Source organism: Lytechinus pictus, chromosome 14 (assembly GCF_037042905.1).
Source record: "Lytechinus pictus isolate F3 Inbred chromosome 14, Lp3.0, whole genome shotgun sequence".
Classification (NCBI taxonomy): Eukaryota; Metazoa; Echinodermata; class Echinoidea; order Temnopleuroida; family Toxopneustidae; genus Lytechinus; species Lytechinus pictus.
In genome coordinates this window covers 22,546,646-22,572,795 of record NC_087258.1, presented here as the reverse complement: position 1 = coordinate 22,572,795, position 26,150 = coordinate 22,546,646, and the positions used below count along the sequence as shown (strand labels likewise).

General features: G+C 35.8%; 1 protein-coding gene across 1 annotated transcript in view; it reads left to right on the top strand.

Moving 5' to 3' along the window:
- LOC129276933 (E3 ubiquitin-protein ligase MIB2-like) overlaps positions 1 to 26,150 on the top strand; it is a 39,886-nt gene that overhangs the window by 2,283 nt on the left and 11,453 nt on the right. The window contains exons 2-15 of the mRNA XM_064109851.1: positions 6,145 to 6,412; positions 8,419 to 8,596; positions 9,643 to 9,749; positions 10,566 to 10,751; positions 12,174 to 12,286; positions 12,708 to 12,821; positions 15,623 to 15,730; positions 16,366 to 16,543; positions 17,566 to 17,741; positions 19,286 to 19,434; positions 20,399 to 20,555; positions 22,100 to 22,254; positions 23,260 to 23,389; positions 24,625 to 24,840. Coding sequence (XP_063965921.1) covers positions 6,175 to 6,412; positions 8,419 to 8,596; positions 9,643 to 9,749; positions 10,566 to 10,751; positions 12,174 to 12,286; positions 12,708 to 12,821; positions 15,623 to 15,730; positions 16,366 to 16,543; positions 17,566 to 17,741; positions 19,286 to 19,434; positions 20,399 to 20,555; positions 22,100 to 22,254; positions 23,260 to 23,389; positions 24,625 to 24,840 — 2,205 coding nt within the window. The 5' untranslated portion in view covers positions 6,145 to 6,174. The remainder of the gene's footprint in view (positions 1 to 6,144; positions 6,413 to 8,418; positions 8,597 to 9,642; positions 9,750 to 10,565; positions 10,752 to 12,173; positions 12,287 to 12,707; positions 12,822 to 15,622; positions 15,731 to 16,365; positions 16,544 to 17,565; positions 17,742 to 19,285; positions 19,435 to 20,398; positions 20,556 to 22,099; positions 22,255 to 23,259; positions 23,390 to 24,624; positions 24,841 to 26,150) is intronic.

The window sequence follows — 26,150 nt, the reverse complement described above, 5'->3', positions numbered from 1 at the left end:
ATCCACCTTGTTAGGTAGATGCTCAAGGCGCTCCTATATTACCCGGCTAAGCTAGGCGTTCACAGCGCACACAGGAATGCCAGTGAAATGCAGTTGGGTGCATATTTGTGTTTCAAAGAAATCTCATGGATCCAGAAAATAGATATTAGACATTTATCATTAAAAAAAAAAAAATTATTTTGTAAGTTTCAAACATTCAGAAAAAACATGCAAAATCTTACTTGACTGGAATTAACAGTTTTGCCCTGGATTTGTATATAGTTTCAAATAGTATGGAAAATAATACATTGGGCTATAGATGTGTATGGGAAAAGAACCCACAGTCATAAGCTCTCCATAGACAAGATCTATTTTTCATGAAAACCTGAAAATGACTTGATTATGCACCATGCACAAATTGTGTTGTATTGATATGTTTCCTCTACAAAAAAAGATTTTGCGAAGGTATGTGTCATGCTTTGTGTGAAATAAGCTATTACAAGTGTGTGTGTGTGATTTGGATACTGACATTGAAAACAATCTTTGTATTATCATGGAGATATTGTGTTTAATAGCTCCATGGTATTATTATGCTGTTAGACTTTGACTCTTGTTTTGGTTTCAACTCTGTAAATAGTGACAGGGAAAGAGTGCAAGTATGATTCAAGTGCGTTTGAATAGATGGGATTAATAGATAGATAGATTGATAGAGATTGATAGATACATAATACTGTATACAGATAGAGAGATAAATTCATAGATTAGATAGATAGATTAGATAGATAGAGAGATAGATTACATAGATTAGATATATAGATTAGACAGATGATAGATAGACCTATAGAGAGATAAATACATAGATTAGATAGATATATTAGATAGATAGATACATAGATATAGATATATAGACATATAGGTATAGATAGATGGATGGAGAGAGAGAGAGAGATAGAAAGATAGAGAGAGTGCATAACTGCGATTAAACATAATTTAGAGGAATACGAAGTCATGCATTTTGTACACTGCTTCTTACGCTGTTACAGATTTCAAAAATCTTCTTCAATTTCCTACATCATGATAGATGATGTGCATATGTGATGATGATTTGGATGATATAATGATGAAAATGAATAATGATGAATAACATAATATGTGAATACTAATATTATGATGATGATATGGTGATGAAGATCATGATGATGATAATATAAAAGTGGCAACAACAACAACAATAATAATAGTATATACTCTAATAATAATAATAACAATAATTATCATAATGATGATAATAATAGCATCATAGACCTATCAATAACAAGAACAAATGATGATGAGGATGAAATAATAGGCATGCAAATGGATGATATTGTGTTTCCATTCATTTTCATCGACGTTTTAATAACTTAAAATATTTTTGATACAGTTTTTTAAAATTTGTTTTTTCCTTTAGGTTTTACCGAGAGTAACTCAGCCTTATAGGGGACTCAATTGGCTGGTGCCCTAGTATTTTTCCTTGATAAAAAAAAAAGAAGTCATATGTCCCTGTGAATAGAGGGACAATTTAGCAAGTTACTTTTAAGCATTTATTGATGAAGAGATAATAAAAATACATGGTAGGCCCAAATAAGTAGCCCTACTTATCCAGTTTGACTTTACGTTCTAACAGTAATTGTGTTGCTTGAAATTACCCACAGGGGATCTACCACATAGCCCAATCACACATAGGAATTGGTACATTAAATTTCAGAAAAATTATAATATCTTAGTAACAGATTACATTTGAATTCAAAATGATTGAAAAAACTAAACAATTTGTGGAAACCTATACTGGGATCCATTTCACTTGCATGTGGGCGGGGAGGGGGGCTTGATTTCATGACCGAGAAAAAAAGTTAAAAGGAAGATAAGGAAGGGAAGTGCAATTTTATTTCATTTTCTGAATATTATGGGGGGGGGGGGCTTGCATGATTTCATGACCAAGAAAAAAAAAGAAAAGGAAAGAAAAGGAAGAGAAATTGTGCAATATTATTTTATTTTCCAAATGTTATGTCCTAAGCTCTATATTATTTAATAAAAATATAAGATATTCATATTAAAGCGGTAATAATAATTGCTCTCTTGTTTCACTTGCTTGCATCTGCTTTAATTGAGCTTTTGCTCCATCCACTGTATTTGGCCCCTGACATTTGATGGCTCATTACGCCACTGATATACCTTCCTTGGCAAAAATATTTCGGTATCCATGGGTGTTACAGAGAAAAAATGTTTATTACCTCGAAGTTAGACTTTGTGATCTAAATTTTGCATGTTTTGAAAAGTGGCTAGCTGTTGCAAATTATAATTTGATACTGTAGTGCAATAGTGCATATCACAGGATAGTGTGTCGAATGTCTAACAAAACTTGGGTAATAATATCTGTGTTCCTGTCTTTTTACAACCGCAGGCCTGTACTGGTATCAATTCCTGTTGATATTCAACTTAAAGAGGAGAAACAAAACAGACTTCCTTACCGTGTAATCCAGTCTTCTATAATAATACACGAAAAGTTGATTGAGAAGGGGGGGAGCAGGGGATGTGTAAGGAGGGGCAAAAAGTACAGCCTTATTTCCCATTCAGCGCACGAGGCATAATGGGCTTACATGCAAAATTAGGAATAGGCCTAGGGATATTGACTTCGGTAATAAAAGTGAAATGCAGTTAGGTGCATATGGGTTTCTAAGAAATCTCATGGGTCCAGAAAACAGATATTAGACATTTATCCTTCGAAAGAATACTTGTTTTGTAAGTTTCAAACATACAGAAAAAAATGCAAAATCATACTGGAGTGGAATTAACAGTTTTGCCCTGGATTTGTATATAGTTTCAAATAGTATGGAAAATAATACAATGGGCTATAGATGTGTATAGGAAAAAAAACCCACAGTCATAAGCTCTCCATAGTTAAAGGACTAGTCCATCCCACCAAAAAGTTGATTTGAAAAAAAGGAGAAAAATCCAACAAGCAAAACACTGAAAATTTCATCAAAATCGGATGTAAAATAAGAAAGTTTGACATTTTAAAGTTTTGCTTAATTTCACAAAACAGTTAATATGCACATCCTGGTCAGTATGCAAATTGGCAGACTGATGACGTCACCCACTCACTATGTCTTTTGTATTTTATTATATGAAATATTCTAATTTTCTCCTCCTTGTCAAGTGAAAAAAGGTTTTATTTCTTCCTGAACATGTGGAATTACCATTATTTTAACAGTTTGTGGTTAAGTTAAGTTGATCCTTATTGTCAAATCAGTAAAAATTGAAATATTGTATTATTCAAACAATAAAAAACAAAAGAAATAGTGAGTGATGGACATCATCGACTCTCTCATTTGCATATCGCTGAGTTGTGCATTTAACTGTTTTGTGAAAAATAAACGAAACTTAAAAATGTCATAACTTTCTTATTTTACATCCGATTTCAATGAACTTTGCAGCGTTATGTTTGTTTGATTTTCTCTATCGATTCAAATCAACAATTTTCTAGGGTGGACTTGACCTTTAATGAAAACCTGAAAATTACTTGATTATGCACCCTGCACAAAATGTGTTGTATTGATACGTTTCCTCTACAAAAAAGATTTTGTGCATGTGTCATGCTTTGTGTGAAACAAGCTATTGTGTGTGTGTGTGATTTAGACGCTGACATTGAAAACAATCTTTGTATTATCATGGAGATATTGTGTTTAATAGCTCCATGGTATTATTATGCTGTTAGACTTTGACTCTTATTTTGGTTTCAACTCTATAAATAGTGACAGGGAAAGAGTGTAAGTATGATCCAAGTGTGTTTGAATAGATGGGATTAATAGATAGATAGATTGATAGAGATTGATAGATACATAATACTGTATACAGATAGAGAGATAGATAGAGAGATAAATACATAGATTAGATAGATAGATTAGATAGATAGAGAGATATATACATAGATTACATAGATTAGATAGATGATAGATAGATCTATAGAGAGATAAATACATAGATTAGATAGATAGATTAGATAGAGAGATAAATAGATATAAATATATAGACATATAGGTATAGATAGATGGATGGAGAGATAGATAGATAGATAAATACATAGATTAGATAGATAGGTTAGATAATATAGAGAGATAAATCAATATAAATATATAGACATATAGGTATAGATAGATGGATGGAGAGATAGATAGATAGATAAATACATAGATTAGATAGATAGGTTAGATAATATAGAGATATAAATAGATATAAATATATAGACATATAGGTATAGATAGATGGATGGAGAGAGAGATAGATAGATAGATAGATAGAGAGAGAAAGAAAGAGAGAGAGAAATGCACAAAAGATATTGATTGAATGATTGATATATTAGAGGTTAGGGTGGCTGGTAGTACATGAAGATATACTAGATAAAATAATAATAAAAATGATATAGGATTTGTATAGCGCAGGTATCCACCTTGTTAGGTGCTCACGGCTCTCCTATATTTCCCCTGCTATGCTAGGCTAACAATTCCGGTGCTCACAGCTTTTTTAGGAATGACTTCCTGCCGGTACCCATTTACCTCACCTGGGTTGAGTGCAGCACAATTTGGGTACATTTCTTACTGAAGGAAAACACGCCATGGCTGGGAATCAAACCCACGTCCCTCACATTGAAAGACGAGAGTCTTAAACCACTAGACCATGACGCCTCCACAAAGAAGTAGATAGGCCTAATGATTGATTGATAGGAAGATTGGTAGTTGAATGGAGGCATATATAGATAGATAGACTATGACGCCTCCACAAAGAAGTAGATAGGCCTAATGATTAATTGATAGGAAGATTGGTAGTTGAATGGAGGCATATATAGATAGATAGATAGATACATAGAATAGATAGATATATAGATAGATAGATATATAGATAGATAGACAAAGATAACTGCATATATTAATAGATAGATGGCTAGATAAATAAGTAGGTGAGAAGGAAGATCAATAGACATATAGAGAGATTGAATGATATTTAGATCTATAGATGGATTGATATGGAGGTGGATCGATAATAGAGGTAAAGTCATTATCCATAGTGACAGAAAAAAAGGATCCACATGGAGTGTGTAAGAGATAGAATTTATATATATACCACATTGTTTTTATATAAACATTGGAGAGAGAAAAAGAGTGAGAGAGAGAGGAGATAAGCAGAGGAAACTATGGGTGCGTTTATCCGCTACTTTTATACCCTAGAATCATGATCTGAATCATGATTCAAATCATGATTCTGCAGAATCACGATTGCGTTTAGTCGAAATTGAATATAATCATGATTAGAATCACAAACATGAAACACGAAAAAAGGGGCGTTTGGAAAGACGTTTCTGCAGAATCACATACGAAAATGTTCGAATAAACGATATCGTGATTTGAATCATGATTCTATGACCTCACTGTTGTGTCGGGCTACTTTCGGTTTGACTCTTGCCTAGCTCAAGGCGCTGTATGTACATGAATATGTACTACGCATGCATTTCTTGTCATGTTCAAGCTCTGTGTTGGTCATCGCATCGTCCACTACTTTTCATGTTTTGGTCATGTCTTCAACTTCAAGTTCTAGTAAATGAACTAACTGGACAGACAATGATCTCAGTTGTTGAGTATACAGTATCAATATTAAATTGGATCTACGCTGAAATTCACTTCCGAACACCATTTTGGATAAACTAACAAGATGAATAGAAGCATATGGACCCTATATGATAGAAGTAAACAAAATGAGGTATAGACTGAATTCTGGAAGCAAAATGTTTTTAGAGAGCCGAAACACGTGCGAAAAACTTCCTCTGTCAAACTGCGCACTAGTGATGCGCACTGGATTGGCCCGAATCTGAGGAGAAACAGCATTGGAATGAAGGTCGTCTAAACGCTGATTCTGTGATATTGTGATTCATGTTTGTGTTTTGAATCATGATTCAAATCATGATTCTGGCTTGAGGTCGCATAAACGCAGCCTAAATGAGGAATAGAGAATACGAGAGAATAGGAAGATGCAATGATGGCCGGGGGTTGAGTGTTGAGCTATGTTTATCCCTCTTCATGTGCAGTATGTAATAAAACCTACCATTCCATTGTTGTATATTTCTTGAAACAGGAAATTCCAAGGTAATTCCAACCGATTAGGATGTCCACCCTCGAGGTTGGACAGCGAGTCGTCCGGAGCTCCACCTGGACGTGGCGAGACCAAGATGGCGGTAACGGTCATCTTGGTACTGTGGTCAAGCTGAAAGATCAAGACCCTCTAGATCCAATTCCTAATGGTTGGGCCAAGGTCCGATGGGATAATGGGAACAGGAACAACTATCAGGCTGGGTCCAGTGATGACTGCTATGATCTCATGCTCTTTGACAATGCCCCTGCAGGTAATATGGATATGTTCATATTCAAATTTAAGTTTAAATTTATATTCTATTCAAATTTAAATTCAATTCAAATTAATTCATTCCAATTCCAATTTCATTTCCAATTTGAGTTCATTGAAATTTAAATTCAAATTCAATTTAATTCCAATTCTAATTGAATTCATTCAAATACAAATTCACATTGAAATTCATTCTCATATTCAAATTCATTTTTAATTCAAATTCATTCTAATTCAAAGTGAATTTCATTCCAATTTCAATTTCAATTCCAATTCAAACTCAAATACAAATTTGAATTCAAATTCAAACTCATTTACAGTCAAGTTCATATTCCAATTCCAATTCAAACTCGATTCAAATTAAAATTAAAATCAAATTTTAAACTCAAATTAATATTCCAATTCAAATTCAAATTCAAATTTTAAATTAAAATTCATATTCCAATTCAAATTCAAACTCACATTCGAATTCAAATTCACATTGAAATTCACATTCAAATCAAATGTTAATTTTCGATATAAAAATATAATGCAAGAAAATATGGTTACATACAAACATATTATTTCAATTCATGATACACATTTTAAATAGAGATATGTAGATATACCATGGAAAATTGGAAATATTAGTATTCACTCAAAAGCGTGGCTTGTATAATATGAAGCCTTCCCACCCCTTCAAAAAAACTGCTATTTGCCTATGAAGATTCACTACAGGTAAAAAAGTACAAAGACAAGTCACAAAATAATAGATGTTATGTTATACCGAGGTTGTTTTACCTGACTGCTAAGAAAGCACGAATGCCTGTGAGCAAGCAACCAGGGGACCAACGGCTTAAGGTCCTCTCCGAGGGACCTGGTAATGAGGATAAATGCCTTTCCAAAGGGCACTAGCGCACCACTTGGGAATGAAGCTGTAAATTCTCAACAATTTGACTTTTGTTCAAACCAAAATCTCTTGTCCCAAATCTCCTTACCCTAATCCATAGCACATTTTTCATTCAATGAAAACTTCAAGAAAAGGCTTTATTATGATTGACTGTCAAGCTTAGCAACTTAAGTTGACATTGACTGGTAAAAATACCATGATGCTAAGTTTTATGAAACAGGCCCAGGTCATGCTGAAGTAGAAATATGTAAATAGCTTTATTTTGTTCATTAACTTCGTCATTTCATTCTATCTCCATACATGTACATGGAAAAGTAAACTTTTACATTAGTAAAAAGAAATGTACACTTGATGACTGTTTTATTCACATTTTCAGTAACATTTACTTGATTGTTCTTTTTTATTCTCTCTCTTTCATGTTTTCCCTCTCTTTTATGATTATTTCTTTAGATCTTCTGGATATTTTGATAGTTTCAAATGAATATGTATCTTTAATGGAGATGGTAGAAAATAAACTTTAAACGTCTGTGAACTTCCCTTGGCCCCTACACCATTCCTTCATGGTTGGAGCTGTGTGGTTGACAAACAACGTTTTTAGATATTAATTTAGTTCCCTAAATAATTTCTTTATTTGATTATCCTTTTCTTTATATACTCCCCTAAAGCTTAGCACTTGTCCGTAAGGCTGATTTTTTAACACAATTACATTGATCAGTGCAGGCAAGCATACCAATTAATTATACAAAAACTAAGCTTTCTTTTCTGGGCTTGTGCCATCACATCTGGTTATTGCATCTGGTCGGGCGATTGCTTAACCCGACAATTCGAGAAAGGACCCGCTGAAATCCCCAAGGATTGGGTCCAATTTACCCAATATTTTGTGGAAACTATAGATAAGCCAAATATACAAAGGGTCTGGTTAACTGGATTTGACTTTCCGGAATTTAGGTGGGCCTTTTCTTGATTGGTTGGGTTTATTGACCCACCAGACAAAATAACCTGATTTGATGACACAATCTGTTTTATGGGCCCTTGATACTAACTTCCTTACATGTAATTTGTCTACAATTTTTTAATTTTATCATTCTCAATTTTATCATCCTTTTTCATTTCCCCAGGTGTGACTCATTTAGGTATTCGTTGTGATAGTTGTTTGACGATGCCCGTTGCCGGCATACGCTGGAAATGCAGCGATCAGAACTGCCCTGATTATGACCTTTGTACTCGATGTTACATGGATGACAAACACGACACGTCCCATGCATTCACACGCTTTGTTAGTCGGAAAGAAACAGGGTTTGTCAAAATATTTTATTCTAACAAGAGATTTAGCTCTTTTTGAAAGATAGTGTGAAAATATGTGAAATTTAGAATATTTTTTTATTATGAATGTGTAATGTATCCTCTATTTTACAAAATAGGACAATGGGAGCACGTATATATGCTCACACAGCCTTTCCTTCCATTCATATGATCTGGGTTTTGGTGTAGGGCCCTGGGAATTATTTTTTGAAGAGGGGGTGCTGCTTTAGAAAAAAATGTGACAAGCAACAAAAACAAGTTCTTACTCCAAAATGAGAGTAATTTTTATCAGAAGAATTTTGACAAGCACACACACAATAAAGGTTCCAATTGAAAAACGGGAGTCTTAACCACTAGACTACGATACCTCCACATACACAGCAAAAAATGTGGTGTTACCCGGTGTACATAGATGACCACACCAGTTATTTTACACCGGTGTTAAATTGGTGGTGTTAGTTTTACACCTATAGGTGTTATTACAACAACTATGGTTGTTACATTTACACTATTTGGTGTTAAGTTCAGTCTCTAGGGTGTTATTTTAACACCTCAGGGTGTGGTCCTCTATTAACACCAATTGGTGTCAGTTTTTACAGTGTAGAAGTAGATAATGATTGATTGATTGATAGGAAGGTATTGAAAACAATCTGATGTTAGACTTTGATTCTTATTTTGGTTTCAACTCTATAAACAGTGACATTGAAAGAGTGCAAGTATGATCCAAGTGTGTTTGAATAGATGGGATTAATAGATAGATAGATTGATAGAGATTAATAGATATATAATACTGTATACAAATAGAGAGATAGAAGTAGATAATGATTGATTGAGTGATTGATAGGAAGGTATTGAAAACAATCTGATGTTAGCACATCCGCTTCCCAGGGCCATGTTTTGGTGGTGATTTTTTGAAAAACTATATCCATAAATATTCAAAGATAAATACATAAAAAACAGAAGTGATGGTAGCAACTGTGTAAGTCAAACAATTTTTTCTTATTTTTTTGGATAAGTAACAGTATTTTGTGCTTGTCTAGGATACTCTTGGGGCCTCGGTTTGGCGTAACTAAAACACTATCAAGAGGATTGTGCCCAGGAGCAGAAGTATGCAGAGGAAAGGACTGGGAAGGCGATGAAGATGATGGTATGGATATTCATTACATGTTTATTGTCTCCTTATCTTTTAATGTCATTGTCCACTAATCTTGGGTGGTAATAGCATGACTTTACTAGGTTGTCAGACTTTATAATCAAACAGATGAATAGATATATTATTTATTTCCCGTCAACATAATACAAGCAAATACTACAAAGTCAAATTTTTACAGAATTTTCATTAAAAAAAATGAACACAATATCAAGTAAGAAAAAACAGGGACTGAATTAAGAAAAGTATGCAGTATGTAGTTGCAAAAAGAGCAAGCCCCCCCCCCCTGTGATATGGCAATGGTCATAGGGTTTGATTTTACCTTAGATTTGAAAATTCAATTTTATTTGTTTTACGCATTTGGGATTTTTCATTTGCAGAAGAGTTGCTTTCAACTGCCTTCAGGCAAGAGCCTATCATTTTCCTTTTATTAGTTAGTGGTATCGGTAGTAGAAGGTTTTAAATCCAGTTTACTCATCTAGCATGGAGATTGACTGGTGGGTGTTTCACAAGGCTGTTTGTAAGTTATAAGTAAATTTACGAACGACTGGTGATCCTTACTTAGGCGCTTAATCAACATCAGTGAAAATTTGGTGTATGTCATTCACCACAAAAAAGAATCACCAGTCGCTCATAAAGTTGCTCACAACTTAAAAACAGCTTTATGAAACACCCACCAGATTAACCTTCCAATGATAGAAATTGTTTGTACATGTTTCTCTCATGACATAATGCTCCTGCTTCACTTGTTTTTCTTATCTGTTGTATATTCTGCAATCATGGTTATTTTCATTGTTATATTTTGTGTATTAGATTCCAGTGGATCTGTTCGTGAGGTATGCCCTTTCTCGGAAAGACCGCGGTCAGGCGTCAATGTCCGCTGGAACCAGTCTCAGAAGATCACCACTCACAGAGTTGGATACAATGGGAAAATGGATCTTAGGTGCACCACACCTGGCGTCGGCACAAGCTACTATGCTAGCCATCTACCTATTTTAGGTATCGTATTGGTAGATTTAGATTTTATTCATTTCTGTTCAACAAAATAAACAAAACACAATCGAAGAAACAATACATTTTCAAAATAACACAGACAATCCAATGATAGTTCATAACAAATATTAAAGATAATTAAACAGAAACTAAAAATGAGCTGCAATTAATTTGGCTATAAAAATAACGTGGAACTGAATGGAGGGACTTGCCATGAAAAGAAAAGCTTGTATGAATGGCAAGTCCCTAAACCTATTTTCAATACATAATTAACAAAACTTTCAGAGGAAAAAGAAAAAAACCAGACAAGTATATATAGGTTACAGTTTGAACAGTATCAGATAAACAATTAAGAGGGTTATAATTTTTTAAAAGTTGTAAAAATTGGTAATCACTATACCTATGGAGACTTCCAATTGGCCATATTGGTGATGTCAAGTGATGTAAGGCAAGGACTACATTTCCAATTACTCCAATACATAAAATGGCTAGAATGTAATTTTTTCAACTGTTTTACTTTAAATTATATTTTTCTTTCATGAGGACAATGAACAATATACTACTTTATTTATTTTCCGATTACTGCCCCAGGAGAAAACCAAAAATCCCTGATAATTAAGCTAGTATAGGAAAGTTGTTCTTAGTTTCCTATCAATTTGAAATTTACCTAATCATAGGATATCAACTTTAAAACAACCATAACTGTCTTATTGCCTATCTGATTTCTTCAACATTTTCTCAACATTTTATGACCAAGGTTGGTTTCCCCTTTAAACTGCAAATTTATATGTTTCCCTACCAAACCTTAATGATGATTATGGGAATAGACAAAATCTCACGCTATTTAAGTTTGGGGGCTGACACAATAGCTTGTTTCCTAATAGGTTCGCTGTACATACCTGTGTCAATGATAAAAAGTATATAAATTTGATATATTTTCATAATTATTAAGAAATTCAGCGTTTTTGTTCTGATTCAGAAGAAACAAGACGAAGTGAAGCATTTTCGCTCCATCAAAGATGCTCATTGTTATTATTATTATGATTGTTATTCATTTTTGTTGTTATTGTTGTTATTATTATTGTTGTTGTAATTATCATTATTATTGTTATTACTATTACAACTATTACTATCATCACTACTACTACACTACTTCTACTACTACTACTGCTGCTGCTACTACTACTACTACTACTACTACTACTACAACTACTACTACTTCTATCACCACCACTTCTAATACTACTTGTACTACTTGTACTGCTACTACTAGTACTACACTTCTACTACTTCTACTGCTGTTCATTATTGTTATTTTTGTGTTTGTTATCATCATTATTTATATTTTTATATTAGATGTAATATTGGTTTTAATTCAGTTCATACAATAAATTTCTGATCCTGTTAATGTGGTTGTCATGGTAACAGGTAAAGAGGTTGGCTTGAAGGTCGGAGACGCGGTAGCCATCACCCTTGATGGAGAAACATTACAGATGATGCAACAAGGCAGTGGGTGCGATTGGATACCAGATATGGGGAATGTGAGTAGCAAGGAAGAAATTTTCATCAAAATAATTGAAAGTTTTCATGTTAACATTATGGGAAAGTTAACACTGCAGTAGTGTTAACAGCGTGGTTGCATTAACATTGTGGTTGTGTTAACATTTCGGTTGTGTTAACATTACTGTAGTGTTATAACATTACTATAGTGTTCACATTGCATTTGTGTTAACATTACATTTGTCTTGATATTGCAGTTGAGTTAAAATTGCAGTTGTCTTAACATTTCAATTGTGTTTACATTGTGATGGTATGACCATACCATTAAGTTATTCATCCAAACTGGTCGGTGTTTTCAATTACGTTTGATCCTCTCTCCAAGATTAGCAGGTAAAACATTCACAATTGTCACTCAGAACATGCTCTAAAGTTAATTTGATACTTTTTTAAATAACTTTCTAGCTGTTTGGCAAGGTTGCCAAGGTCACTGGTGTCAACTCCAGAGGGGATGTACAGGTCACCTACTCAGACGAAGCAGCGCAAACTTTCACCTTTAATCCAGATGTACTGAACAAGGTAAAGTCTGAAGTTTTTATCTTTCTTTAATACTCAAGAGATATTTGCTGCTCGGATATTTCTCTTATTGCACTCATTAACATACATAGGCCCATATTCTGAAGTTTAATTAATTTAAACTCTGGTCTAAAATTGTGGTTTAACTATGGATAGCCAATTGTGACATAAATCACTGACAGTAGAGGTTAATTGTATTAGCTTATTTCACTCTCAAATCATTCCTAACTGTCTGGGAAGGATAAATAAAATAATTGTCTTCACCACTAACAAATTAGAAAACAGCACAGTAAACATAAGAAACATACCATGTGAACAAAGTTTAACATGTTTGGCTTCCCATAATTTCAGCACCGAGTTAGACCATGGTCTAAGTTAAACCCGGGTTCAGAATACGGACCATAAACTCACACACATACACCCACTTATAAACCACTCTCTCGTCTGCTCTGTAAACTCCTCACTCTATCTAAGTGGTCTGAGTATGCAACCTAAAATCACTTGTGTACCCAAGGCTCTCACAAAATTGAAACAGCAAATTTAATTTGTGCTAGTCTTTTTTGAAGAACTACCTGTTGATCAAGGTTTTACTCAGGGTCTGCGCCTGCAGACTAACCCCTTTCTGCAGAGTATCACACACCCTCTCTCAATTTTTTTTCTATCACCAAAAACTGAAAATGTATACGTTGATCTGTACACGCTTCTAATCTCAGATAATGAACCTTATGTAGTACTGTGTTGTTTGTTCGAACTTTCTCCCTATTGCTCCACGGTTACTTTTTGTAATATTTAGCCCCCTTTTCTACTATCAAAATACTAATCACGCGCACACACTCTAATTTTGAATTACATCCACCCACTCCCACATATCTATTTGGTTAATTTACTTCCACTTTCATGTTTTACTTCTTGTACAATCTTGAATTGCTCTTTATCTATTCTCCCCAACACTATCACACATCAACTTATAGCTACATCAACTTATAGCTACATCAACTCATACACTCATCTCCAATGAACCCACACACCCTTTATCCCTACACCCACATCCCACACCCTTGCACATATAAGCACCTACCAACACGCCCATATACATGTACTTCCACACAGACCTATACACTAGCTCACTAACCCACTCACCAAAAAGATCTTACACATCCACCCAAACACCCACACTATAACCAACAACCCCACGCTCCCACTAGCCCTTACACATCCACACTCGCCTCCTGCTTCCAAAAGCCCTAACACATCCCGGCACCCACACAACCACCTACATTTACCCCACAGTCACCCCACACACTCAATAAGCCCTTACAAATTCATACACAACTATACGCTCACCCACTCACCATTACACATCTAGACACCCACACACACCCACACCCACCTACACTTACCCCTGCACCCACCCCACACACCCATATGAAGACCTACACTAACTCACAACACTCACCCCCACACACCCACTAGCCCTTACACATCGGATCCACAGTCACCTCCTGCTTCCAAATGCCCTAACACATCCAGGCACCCACACAATCATCTACATTTAACCCACACACTCAAAAGCCCTTATATAACTGCACACAACTATACACTCACCCACACTCCATTACACATCCAGACACCCACAAACACATACACTTACCCCTGCACTCACTCCCACACACCCACATAAAGACCTACACTAACTCAACACTCGCTCCGGCCCACACACCCACTAGCCCTTACACATCCACACACTCCTATACACTCACCAATGCACCCACAAGTCCCAGCTCACACACCTGTACACCTGCATATTCACAATTGCCCCCCCCCCCCAGACCTCCATAAGCCCTGCATCCACATATACCAATGTTACCCCTCACACTCACAAGCCCTCACACATCAAGACACCTACCCACACTCCAAAATTCCTACACTCACCACATGCACTCACACCTAATAGCTTAGGAAATACATAAGAGCGACTGGTGTTTTCGTCAAAATGACAGCCAAAATCGCCCATTAAATGCCCTCAAATTTAATGCTTCAAGGCATACTGTCTCTTTTAATGTCCCAAGATCTGCCACAAATAATATTTTAGAAAATCAATTGTTTACATACAGCAGAAATATAAGAAATGCTTGTACAGCATAGTTGCTTCTTACACAAGAAAGTAGCCCTTGAAATGGAAGAAAAAAATCAAATAATTCAGCAACTGCCCAAAGTGGATAAAAAAGCCCCTACTGAATAAAAATTATTTCCTACCCTTACATTTAAACTTACCCTATTCACGGAGATAATAATAAATAGAAATAATATAGGATTTGTATAGTGCATATTTTCCACCTTGTTAGGTGCTCAAGGCGCTCCTATATTACTCCGGCTAAGCTAGTCTACCGATTGCAATGCTCACAGCTTCGTGAGGAATTACTTCCTGCCTGTACCCATTTACCTCACCTGGGTTGAGTGCTGCACAATGGGGGTAAATTTCTTACTGAAGGAAAACACGACATGATCGTGAATCAAATCCACTTCCCCTCAGATAGACGAGAGTCTTAACCACTAGACCACGATGCCCCACAAACTCTCACCCAAACATCGACACACACATCTTCTTTAATATACCTCTTCATTCTTCATATCCCTTCTGTATCTCACCCTTTAAAAAAATCCTATCCATTATTTTACCTTTATACCTTGAAACAGGTATTTTTATACTCACCATCAATGTTATTATTACTTATATCACTATTAATTATTACTTATATTACTTATACATGTATTATTATTAATTATTATTTTATACTTCCCAGGTTCCAAAGTTAGGAAAGGGAGACCTTGTGCAGATCAATCAAAACCTCACGTATGTTATGAATCTTCAAGATAACAGTCAAAATGGATGGGTGGATGGAATGGAGAAGGTCAGTCAAAAATTCTGTTTTATCGATTGATAAATTGCTTTTTGATTTATGTCCACATGAAAACACATGTATTATACATATCAAATTTTAAGCATGGAGGACTGATTAAAATATCAAGAAGCTTACAATGGCTTCCCTTGTATTCCTTTTCATCACTTGTCATTTTCATGTCAGTGAACTCCAGTCGTATTACAGTGTAATAACATAAACATGAAATAGAATCACAATTAAACTGAAGAGAATATATACATGAGATGAAAATTCCGAAGAGAACAAGCATTCAGACAAAATTTCAAACAGATTCATTCTACCCCAAATTGTTTCAGTAATTGGGACACCCCATCTACCCCACCTTATGAATATCATACTTGTGTAAAGTAATTAGTTTCTCTATAGTTACAAACAAACGGACATGTTACGAATTTTACAAACTGCTAGTTTAGCTAGTTACAATGTAATGTCTGGTATTCTTTGGACTTCTCATTAATTCAGGAATTTGTCATCCCATTGCCTACTAGACCTAGTTGATCCCTGTACAAAGCCCCTGAGGATGAACAGGATTCTGTAATCAAATTAATTATTCCTAACTTGACAAAAATATTTATGAGACAGTCCTCAAATATATCTATTTTCAGTGTCTTGGATCAGAAGGGACAGTGATGAAAGTTGATTCCCACTATAACAGTCGATTGCGCGTGACCGGGAAGGAACGGGTTTGGTCCTGGCATCCCTGTTGCCTGTCTATTATTAAGAAGAATTCAACAGACGATGAAGACATTGAGGGGGTGGAGTCTCTTGGCCGCAAATTATTAGGTATGCTACATGAATATCTCCTGAAGATGGACAGTCAACCTGTCCAAAACGTCGAGAAACCTTTCTTCACTTCATCCTGCTACTACTCAAACCATCGCTACTCAAGCCATATTCAGCTCATCTCATCTGGTTTACAGTCCTTTTCAGGACTTAACTCACTTTTAAGAAAAGAATACTTCTAATTTCCTCTTTTCATCCTATCTCGTCTTTCCATTTCAATCTTTCTGCCTAACCCTAAACCTTCTCCATGAATGTTATGAATATCATACATGTATGATGTTACATGAATATTTATGATAATCATTTCATTTTACCTACAACGTAGGAAACGATTTTCTTTTTTTAGGGGACATTTCTTTTCAACAATATGACGATTCTTTAATTTATGTTGAGGGGGGGGGGCTTTTTCTTTGATTTCTACTGCTGCTTTTTTTTGTACAACATGCAACTTTGCTGGTAGGCATAGCAATTCATCATTCTGCCATGTATAAAATCTTTTAATAAATGTTCCTGAATATTGTGTGTGGTAGGTCTTGGGACAACTTTAGAAAAGATGGTTGCAACCCCCGCAAAAAAGGGTGATTTGGGCTGTCATGAGGCCGAAATTGCCCATCGTTCTCGTGTACATGTGTAACCTATGCTGCAGGATGAAAAAGGCAATACTGTATAATACTGGAATAAGCTGCTCTCATGGATAACTTGTTTGCAAAAAAATCTCTAAGTGTATGGGTCCTGTTGTGAGACCCCAGCACCTCCCTGAAAGACCCTCCCCAAAACAACGAACCAAACAAACCTAAGAATTGAGGTGATTTTGAATTTTGATTATATTGATTGGGCTTTATCATCAATTATGATTACAAAATTACACCTGAAAAATAACTTCCTAGGAAGCATCAAAAGCTACCGTGAAACAGCACTCATTTGTAGAATATCCAAGTAACTATTTGAATATGTGAAATATTAATAGCAAGTGTGTATGTTGTCATTGTTTCAAATCATCCAACATTTCTCTCTTTTTATAGGTGGAAGTGATGGCCATGAAGCAATATTGAAAGCCTTAATGTCTCTTCTTGGAAAAGATAGTGGCTCCTCAGATAACGAGTCGGGCGATGGAGGAGAAACAGCTCAGCTGATGAAGGCTGCAAAGATTGGCAATACTGAACGGGTCGTTGAGATCCTGTCCAAATCACCTGAAATGGTAATCTCAAATTCAAGCCCTGACTAAATTTTTCTTGGGTATCAAGTTCAGAAGATTTTTTATATATAGACAAATCATTTTGGTATACACTGTAGAGTAGTGTGGAGTGATGTGAAGCTCGGCTTTATTATCAAATACTTACAAATACTTAATAGATGCGTGAATTATATATTCCAGAATCATCTGAAATTTATCTTTCCGACCAGAGTGGGAGGGGTGTTTCACACAAATGTAAGTGTGACTTAGAGTCGCACTTATATTCCAATTTGCATGAGATAGAAAAATACATCGCCACATTGGTCAAATTATGCTTAGAGGACTTCAGCTACTGTGTGTCAATAATTAGATATTATTATTATTACTATTATTTATTTGGCAAACTGAAAATTGCATAAACAATACAAACAACTCAAATATCAATGAATGAACAATAGAAATAGAGATTAACCACTGGAAATGCCAGATATCATGTGCGCATCGGTATTCACACTTTGTAAAACACCCTCTCTGGTCGTAGACACAAGTTAGTTTGAAAGCGTAGGTTCAAATCCCACTGCTGCCACCATAACTGCACTTTAAGATAAACTTCATATGATTCTAGAATAGTGTTATTATATATCTTTATTAACCACAACCACGCCAATCATGTACACATTGCATGATACAATAACTTTGGAATGATCCGGGGGGGGGGGGGGCAGTCAAATATATTGTTGTACACACGCATGACAAAAAAAAAATGTTTTAAGGGGTGTTTTTTCAGTTTTGGACGTGGTCTGCGCGTGGACTCGTTAAGGATATAAAAAAACACTGATTTTAAAGAAAAAGGGTGGTTTTGAAAAACTGGTCAATGGTCAATCGCGGGGTCAAACGTATTAAGGGTATGTTTTTTCCCCCAAAGCATTTTCTTAAGAATAGCCAAACGTGGGGTATGTTTTTTCCCCGAGTTTATCTTTTGGTGACAACTTGTTTAGGGACCAAAATGTGTAAATAAAGCTCGCGAAAAACTTGTTTAGGGGGTTATTTTGCACACAGAGAAAAACTCGTTTAGGGGGTGTTTGGAAATTACTTGGTCACGCGTATGTACAGCAATATACTTGACTGCACCCTCCCCCCCCCCCCCCCGGGGAATGACATATTGTGCGACACAGCATAAACATAATTGAGTCATACCGGTGGAGTGGATTTTGGCCTGGAATGAATTAGCTTGTTGTCAACCTTGTGTTTTTTAGATTATTTTGATACATGATGGTTCAAGGTCAACTGAGAATCACCTTTTTTGTGGTTACAGTTTCTTAGATATTAGAGATGTCAGGGCAGGGAAGCAAATTCATCAACAATTTTATCCAACAAGTTGTCGGATCTGACAACTTTACTTGATTTTGACTGGCTAAGAAGCACTGCTACTAGGGTAACTGTTGGATAAAACCTTCGACAACTCCCTTCATGAAATGCTGCCCTGATGTCATTGACAGGGTAAATGTGGTCTATGATGTAGTCATACAATTACCCACTGTACATATATCATTATGAAAATATTACAGGCAAATGCAACAACGGGAGGGAAGACCGCCCTTCATAGAGCGGCTGTTCAAGGTCACCTTGAGGTGGCCCAGGCCCTATTGGGGGCAGGGGCTGAGATAGATGTCTCTGATAATAGCGGAAGCACACCCCTTCATTATTCTGTTGAGGGGTAAGTGAAACCCAGGGCCCGTCTTACAAAGAATGATCTGATCAAATCAACCACAATTATGGAAAGCCAGCAACGTCAACAGATAAAAAACGCATGTTTTTTCAAAATGTCTTCTAAATGTGATGTATATTCATACACTCATTGTTTTCTTGACAATTCAGTATGCTCCTCTTTTTTTATGAAAGGAAATTGTGCAAGGTGCAAGTAGGAAAATTATGAGATTGATGGATTTTCATATAGTCGAGGTTGATTGGATCAATCACAAATTTTTGTTAGACAGCTCTAGCACCCAGAGGTTTACTTGCAGCAGGCAGGAAATTATATCCACTTGGTCTGTATAGCTACAAGCATGAGAAAAGTTTTCTGTGATTGTGGAATAAAGACCAGTTTTCTCATGTCTAAACAACAATTAAATTATCATTTTCATTGATCAATTAGCTCAGTAGTCTTATACCTCATGGTCCAAAACCCATTTAGTCTAGGCCTATTATTGATTTGGTCTAATTACAGTTTGGTCTGCTCTATGTACACTTGGTATAATACCCACTATCTAATAGTCATTTAGTCTTGTGCCAAGATAATCACTCTGGTCAAAATCATTATAACAATTTCAGTTTAGAAGTAAAGTGGTATAATACATGTATATTTCCTGGTAAAATGCTTCTTGAGAGAAGGGTGAAGGCAGGAATTGCATTCATTTAGGAATTACTTCATGAAGAAAATGGGAAATATTCTGTTATGCTTGTTCCTCTGAAACATTGCTTGGTGTCGTAGTAGTAGTATTAAATCATGTCTTTACTTCAGTAGTCAAATCACTTTTAAAGCATGAAGTAAGCTCTGTCCAAATCATATTCATTTATTCAAAGAATCAAGACATGCATATTGTAGCAGAGGTTGAAGTATATTCAGTCAAGCTTGCTCAGAGTGGCCAATTATTATGTTCTAATTTTTGAATGCACAACAGGGATGAACCAGCAATTGCAAAGTATTTGATCAGTAAAGGAGCTGACGTAGACAGAGCTAATAAGAACGGAAGGAGGGCGATCCATCAGGCAGCCTACCGAGGGCTTGTTGACTGTACTCGGGTCTTGATTAATCTTGGATGCGATGTTAACGTACAGGTATGAGGTATCCTATTAATTATAGTCATATCTGTCTATTAAGCCCACCTATGGGAACCAGGGTGGCCACTGCAGACCGGTGGCCTTTGTAGATAGGTTCTGCAACACACATTCCTTTCAAATGGGAGACATTTTGTTGGCCACTAAAGACAGGCTTTCGCTATAGACGTGGGCTTGCTAAGATAGTTTTGACTAGATATCCTTGGCTATAGGAATTTTTACTCCAGTTATGACAGGTATGACTTTTGATAGGACTAAAAAATATGCTCTTGAATACTACCTTAAAGAACTTGAGGCCCATGATGAAAGAGTAAATTGCCAATCCGTCTATTGCCAAATTGTCCACTTATCACGTGGTCTACCATCATTTAATCGAATGCCATTCCGTCCGTCAACATTTTGTCTAAAAACCATTTGGTCCAATATTCACTTTGTCTAATCATCAGTTTGTCTATTACCATTTCGTCTTATAACCAGTTGGTCCTATACTCATTTTCTTTTCAACCTTTTCGCCCAATTAACAATAATTCAAATTAGACCAACTGGTATATGGACTAAATGTCTACGGAATCAACGGTTTATTAGACGAAATGGTCATTGGAAGAAATGGCAATTAGACCATGTGGATAGTGGACGAATCGATGGTAGACAAAATGATAGTAGACGAGTTGGTAATTGGACGAAATGGCATTAGACCAATTGGAAATAAACCAATGACAGTGATGGGAGGTGGGGATAGTGGACCTTTTTAGCGGTTTTGTAGACCTTATTTTCATGGAAAATCCTTGCAAAAAACTTTTATTGGTAACATTTCTTATGAACAAGTCGGTTGAATGGTAGGTGACAGAATATGTCTATTGCAGATCGAGGCACAAAATAGTTTTTCCTCATAGGGAGCATTTTATGAAATGAATCATTTCGCAGTGAAAAATCTATGAAAAGTTGATTTATGGAATACAGGATACAAAAGCTGTGGAGTAATCATATTCTTAATTTGTCAGCATAACATTGACAGAATTCTGTCTTAGTTTAGTCTTAAGTTGATTCATAAATGTACAATTCTTGAAAGAAAGGAGGTGGCAATTGGAAATTTGCTGGTTTGTTATATTTCAGTTTTGTATGCCATATTTTCACAAGCCTGAACATCAAGAGCGGTATGTTGATAGCCATGATTTATGTAAATTGCAGTGGGTTAACTTAAACCACACTTTCTTGGAATGCCAGTTGTCAACTTATTCACCAATTAGAAATTATTCTGATCCTTCTGCAAAAACTTGTTTAAAACTTTATTGAGCCATGAAATGGGAAGAATCTGACAATCAAACAGTATAATGAATTTTAATGGATTTATTAATGGTTAATCATAATTGCCATAAATGTGGAAGAAATATTATGAAGCCAGCATACCATAGGAGCATGGTTTAAAATTCTAGATTACCGGTAGACAAGGGTTAATCCCAGGTTTAATTATCAGAATACCACCCCAAAAGTTTAAGAATCTGTAATCGGTGAAATTCATACATTTTCTCTGAATATCATTGAAGGATTCAGAGAAAGATTCTCCCCTCCATGACGCTGTCGTCAAGAACAACACAGATGTCATTGAACTCCTGGTGAAAGTTCCAAGCCTTGATGTAACTCTCGCTAACGAAAAAGAGTTGACGGCTCTTCAACTTACCGCTTACATGGATAGACCCGAGTAAGTCTCAGATCACTTTTTAAAGGGTTGAATTGAATCGTTAAGCTGTAACTTACGAGAGGTTTGTAAATTCTTTAATGTCATGTGATCACCAAAGATTTACTATACATATGTCTATTTGATATGTAGGAGGGATAGTGCACTATAGTAAAAATAATATCATTTATTCAGAGCTTAATACAAATGGGAAATTCCATTAAATATGTACGTCCGACCCCATTATGTGGGACCTTCATGAAATTTTCTGTCTCTGATTCTTGGTTACTTTGACAGTCTGTAATGCTCTCAAAGGACCATGACTTGCTCAGTTTATGAGGTGAAGTACAACTTGAGAAAAATTGGGGTTGGCTGTACAAAAAGGTGGATTACTTTACGGAATTGCCTAAATATTTCTAAGTGCTGCATATTATCACCTTTGTGCTTAGCTGCCAATAAGGTGCTTTTCAGCATTTCGAGGAATTCATTTTATAAATGGGTACCCATTTATGTCACCTTGGTCGAAAGTGGCAAATATAAATCAAAGCCTTGCAGAAAGAAGTTTGTGCTGAGGCAAGAATGGAACTCTGAATCTTCTGATATATATAGCCCACAGACATATCCACAAGACCTAGCTCAGCAATTCACCAACAAAGCAAGTGCCGTAAGTGCTCCCTGAGAAGGCTCAGATGTGTTTCCATTCACAAAATAATTCTACTAACTGGCTGTTATCTTTAGGTTGCATGATCTATCTTTAAATCAAATCTGGGTATCATTTTAAACTTCAAGTAGTTTGATGTGCAGAGGTGTTACTCTGAAAGTTGGAGTCAAAATCAGTTTACATGTTCAAACCATGGGTATGATTTAAAAAAAAGGAAGATTTGTAGTTTCTTTTAAGCTTCATCATCTTAAAATTAAATCCCCCATCTTCAAATCAAGCAAGGAATATACTCTCTTCAGCATGAATTGTGATTTTTTTCCCTTTTTAAACTTCCTAGGTACTTTCTTTTTCATTGAAAAAAATTGTAGACCTGCGGAGTTGATTGCTCAGAGTTGTCCTCAAGCAATTACTGTTCCAAGAGACGATGGGCATACCATATTACATATTGCTGCCATTAATAATCATGTTGAAGTCATGAAGGTCATTCTGGCTGTGAAGGTATGTTACTCTTAATCCATATGACATTGGCTAGGTGCATTTTGAAATAAGGATAAGATTCAATTAAAAAAAATGTTTTGTTTCTCTACTTGGCAGGAAATTCCTTATAAATGTATAATTTTATAAGTGAGGATTTAAAGCTAAATGACAGTAGTTGCAGTAAAACACTGATTTCGTGAGAAAGTCTGTAAAACCAAGGTTAAGTATTAATATATCATCGTGGATCTAGATCTGGTACAGTTACATAAAATGAACTTTGTGAAATCATAATATCTAGCCAAAAAACGATCACACTGAAGATCGCCAACACAGATAGGCACACGTGGGGCAGTGTATTATTATTGCTGGAATAAAGACCCGACGGAAGTGACCGAATCTGCGCTTATTTTGCTTATTTCTTAGCAATTACACAATTTCTTCCAGAATCCTTTGGCACATATTTTTTATTCATACAAACAGACACTTTGGTGATCATTATATTAAACTCTGTGAACAGTCATTTTGAGATCGTTACCACAACTGGAATTTATCTTTAATCGTTTCCATGGGTATGTATTCATTACAAGCAAAAAGCGAGAGATTATAAATTAACAAATTGACATATCCCTTGCTGTCATGATTAGATTAACAATTTATTGCTGCTTTGAAACGGACCACACTAGGGAAAATGGGCAAGTTGGTTTTCTGTTTTCAGCAAACTTTAAAACTTTCTATAATAAATTGCTGATTATCTAGAAAGCATCCTTCCCTTCTTTGCACAGAACACTAAACCTGTAAATTTTTTTCATTTGCAATTTTTTCTCCATGCAGAAAAAAAAAATTAAATGATAATCCTATTTGTATTCAAGAATACAAATAAGATTATTCACCGGTGTGTTGGCTCAGTTGGTAGAGCGTCCGTCTCACAACCGGAAGGCCAAGGGTTCAAGCCCGGGCCGCGTCAGACCAAAAGACGTAAAAAGATGGGAGTTGCTGCTACCCTGTTTGGCATTCAACAATTAAAGGGATAGAGCCTCGTCGATCTGGCACTGCACAGCGGCTGCCAGGCCCACGATCAATATGGCAAAGCAAATTTTCTTAGTTTTTTATTTCATGTCTATTTCGAACAATAAATTATGGATTTATCATTTTATTTTTTTTATTTAATTCAGTTTCCTATTTCAGCAATGAAGGTGATGATGTTTTCTTGCTTGTAAAAATAATAAGAATATATATATTTTTTTTGTTCATGGAAGGGTCATGGGCTTGATATAAATGCCATGAACGTGCAACGTATCACAGCCCTACACCTGGCTGCTACCAAGGGACAGTCGGAAAGCATAGAGTTCCTGGTCTCACAAGGCGCAGACATCAATCTTCAAGGTGATGATGATCATAGTGCACTCCATCATTTGGCCAGTGCTGTAGGGAGAGATCCAAGTAAAGTCAATGACACCCCCACCCTCAAGAAGGTATGTCCTGGCAGACAAGAATGTTAGTGTCCAACTACAAGGCATGGTGGTTCAGTGGTAGTGGTAGAGCATCTGCCACATGAACGGGAGGTCGTGGGTTCAATCCTCAGCCGAGTCATACCAAAGACTTGTAAAAAATGGGACCTTCTGCCTTCTTGCTAGGCGCTCATCATTTAGATTGGAGAAGGGTAATAATAACATGTTATGTTTATGCAGGGCCCACTGGTAGAGAAGTTTCCTAGCTGAAGTGGCTACCCTGGGTAAATAAAACATTATTATTATTACATCTTAGTGACTTCAATCTTTTAATGAGATGAATGTTTGGAACTGGAATACATATGACAAACTTTGAAAAATTATGGATTTTTATATTCACAATGCACTTAATATCACTTTTAGCGAAAGTATTAGATACTGAATATGTATCAATTAAATTAAACTATGGGCTTAGGATGAGCATGTCACATTTCTTTATTTCTATGCCCAACATCATAATTTGGGTTGTTGATGTCTCTTGGATTATTGGAGGCCACCACCAATTATTATGAATGCTTGTCACAACAGAGGGCATGCATGCAATCACAGCTGAGAGATTGGACTTGGATGGACTTGTATGATTTTTGTCTGGATGTTTCTCTTTTGTTAGGGTTTAATATTCTGAGAAGAAGCAGATACTGCATTTATATTCTCATTCATGGTGTGGACTTTGGTCGTGTGGACGTGTGGTCAGGCACGTGACAGGTTGCCCAAAATGAATTTTGAGATTTTCAAAGTGCTTGAAAAAAACACATGCTAAGCTTTAAAATGATAGATTGAAGAATTGATCAACAATAACCTCCATAAGTGCTTGATTAAATGCAGAAGAAGTTCAACCAGAACTTCAAAATATTAAGGAGAAAACAAGGTTTGAAGTTTGGGACTCACTCAAGCATTAGATGTGCACACTGCATTATCGATGAAGCTCCAAACAGTCTGCATAAATGGTGTCAAAGAAACTCTTTTATCTTGTCACTTGACAACTTCAAATTTTGGCAGTATGAAGAAGAAGAATTATTCTTTCAGATATAAAGATTATTTTCTATATTTTTCTGTTTGAAGACCATATTAATTGGTTATTCATAAAGAACCTTCTATGCCGACTTATCTTTTGGTCTTGGGGTGGCTGGTCACACATATGCCTGCCCTAATGGAGACAACAGCATGGAAGAATGAGTCATAACATCCATGTGCTATGCATGGTGTTGGAGTCATTTAAGGAGCATTTAATAAAACGAATAGTGATTTTCAGTGATAACTTGTAAAAGCTACCG